General features: G+C 39.7%; 1 protein-coding gene across 1 annotated transcript; it reads right to left on the reverse strand.

Moving 5' to 3' along the window:
* Window positions 1-523: 523 nt before the first annotated feature.
* LOC133048625 (interferon alpha-1-like) lies at window positions 524-1093 on the reverse strand. Its single transcript, XM_061132371.1, has one exon. It carries the CDS (start codon window positions 1091-1093, stop codon window positions 524-526), a length of 570 nt encoding a protein of 189 aa, XP_060988354.1.
* Window positions 1094-2424: the final 1331 nt, after the last annotated feature.

Genomic DNA, 2424 nt, shown 5'->3' on the forward strand with positions numbered 1-2424 from the left:
AGAAACAACATAGCTAGAGCTAGAATATTTTTGCTTCTAACTTGTAAATCCTAATGAGAGCTCAAAGAATTGTAAAATGCATTTTTTAATCAGGTTGCCATTCAGGATTGGTGTTTCTGTTTTAATGAAAAAACAAAGTAAGTCTTTTAGGGTAAGAATTTAATAAAGGAAGAAAAATCATGAACGGACTAAATACAAAATATCCATTTTCCCATCAGTATACATACATAATATTTTATCAACAAAATAATGTAAATATTTATAAATAGTTAAATAAATATTAAAATAGATAAATAAATGTCCAGGTAGTTAAATACGTAGATAGATCAGCTTTGGCATCTGTGAGGAACCAGTGTCTATAGAGTAGAACATGATGTTACTTAATATTCCAGAAAACATTTGACAACCTGATTCATTTCAGGGCTCAATGACAGCAGAAATGAGAGTCTTCCCCGTGGCCGCGCAGGAGGCATGTGGTCTTGTTGGTCTGTGAGGATCATTTCCGTGTTGAACCAGGTGTGTGTCAGTCCTTCCTCCGGAATTTCTCCTGCAAGTTTGTTGAGGAAGAGAAGGCTCTCATGACTTCTGCTCTGACAACCTCCCAGGCACAAGGGCTGTGTCCCTTCTCTTGCAGATAGAGAGTGACTCTGTGGAAGTATTTCCTCAGAGCCAGGCTGGAGTCCCCCTTGAGCAGGGGAGCCCCTTGCAGCCCCTGCTCCTGCCTCAGACAGGCTTGCAGGTCAGTGAGCTGCTGATCCAGTGCAGTGCGGAGCTTGTCCAGGAGGCTCTGGTCCCACGCAGCGGCCGAGCCCTCGGTGCTGAAGAGCTGGAAGGTGTGTTGGGTCACCTCGTGGAGCACAGAGATGGCTTGAGCCCTCTGCAACTGGCTGCCACCCAGCGCCTCCTGGGGGAATGCGAAGTCATTCCTGTCCTGCAGGCAGGAGGAAGGGGAGACCCTCCTCAGTTGTCGCAGGAGCGTCAGGACCCTCCTGTTGGCCAGGCTGTGGGTGTGAGGCAGGTGGCAGCCCAGAGAGCAGATGGAGTTGCAGCTGAGCAGCAGCAGGGCCAGGAGTAAGGACCAGGCTGGGGCCATCGGGGACCTTGCAGATGCTGCTGGCCTGGGGAGGTGGGTGACTCTGTGAACTTGCTCTTTAGGTTCCCTGAAGACCTTCCTTCAGGCCTGTGTCTTAAATAGGAGCCCATGGTTTCCATTTTCTGAGAGTTCCCTCTTGCTTTCTACTTTTGTTTTTGCTTTTCAATTTGCACTCTCCAGTGTGTTAGGGCAGCACTTCTCAGTCTTTTTTTTTTCATGTTGCCCTTCTTTCTTCTGCCCACAGAGACTTTTTAGATATTTTTTAGATATTTAGATATTTTTTCTTAATTGCCCTGCACTGTGAAATTTTGATAGCATAGATATACTGTGTATGTAGTTATGTACTCTATGAATATCTTTTCTTTGTACATAGAAAAAGGAAGTGTAAATCTTACTCTTTGTATCCAGTGTAGTTAAGAATGACAGAAAGTTTTAAGCTATAATTTAAATGTAAAAGCTACTGAATTTTATTGTTTCCTTATAAGCTCAGTTTTCAGAGTGACTTTAATGTCATATGTTTACTTATATAAGTAGGTATGTATCCAATTACATATTGCAATAAAATTTACATAAATACTTGATAATAATACCAAGATATAGACATACTTAAAAGTCATTCAAAGCTGCTCAAATCATTGAATAACTTAAAAATAGTTCTTTAGTATTTATTTTCAGTATTTATCATTGAATTTTCTTCATGTCAGAAAATAATTTTTAGTTTTACTGCCTACTAGATATTCATCTGGATATTATCAACATTTTTTCTCTTTAGTACTTTGACATGTTGAACCACCTTTGTAGAATTCTGTAAGAAAATATAATATTTTTTGTATTTTATTTGCAAAAACAAGTTTCCATTTTTATTTAATCTGGAGGCCAAATCACACCGAGGTTCAGACATAAGCAACATGCACAAGACAGACAGTGGTTTCTCAGAAGTACAGAAAGGCCACCTCTCACAATATGACTTTGAGATAAAGCAAAAGGTGGAAAGTCCTCCAGTGAACCATCTAGTCATCTTAGGTGTACCACTGATCTTGTATACAATTTGTTTATATTCCATAAACTCAATCTCAATGCTTCTCTTATGTATGATACACAAGAAAGGCCAAAGACAGAAATAAATACTAAGGGGTTAGATTTTGTTGTATCAGGTTGAGCTTTGACATGTAATAACTAATCATTGTAATGACAATATTTGTTCAATTCCAGAGAACTAATGTCTGCATGCGTGGAAGCAGTATTATCCCCAGTGAGAAAGCATGATTTAGGAATCACCATCCATTTGGATCTTTCTCTCTGTTCCTTTGCATTAAATTTCAGATTTCCCA

This window comes from Dama dama, chromosome 29 (genome assembly GCF_033118175.1).
Source record: "Dama dama isolate Ldn47 chromosome 29, ASM3311817v1, whole genome shotgun sequence".
NCBI lineage: Eukaryota > Metazoa > Chordata > Mammalia > Artiodactyla > Cervidae > Dama > Dama dama.

Coding starts and splice junctions, on each gene's coding strand:
- LOC133048625 (XM_061132371.1), bottom strand. CDS start 1,093: ATGGCCCCAGCCTGGTCCTTACTCCTGGCCCTGCTGCTGCTCAGCTGC.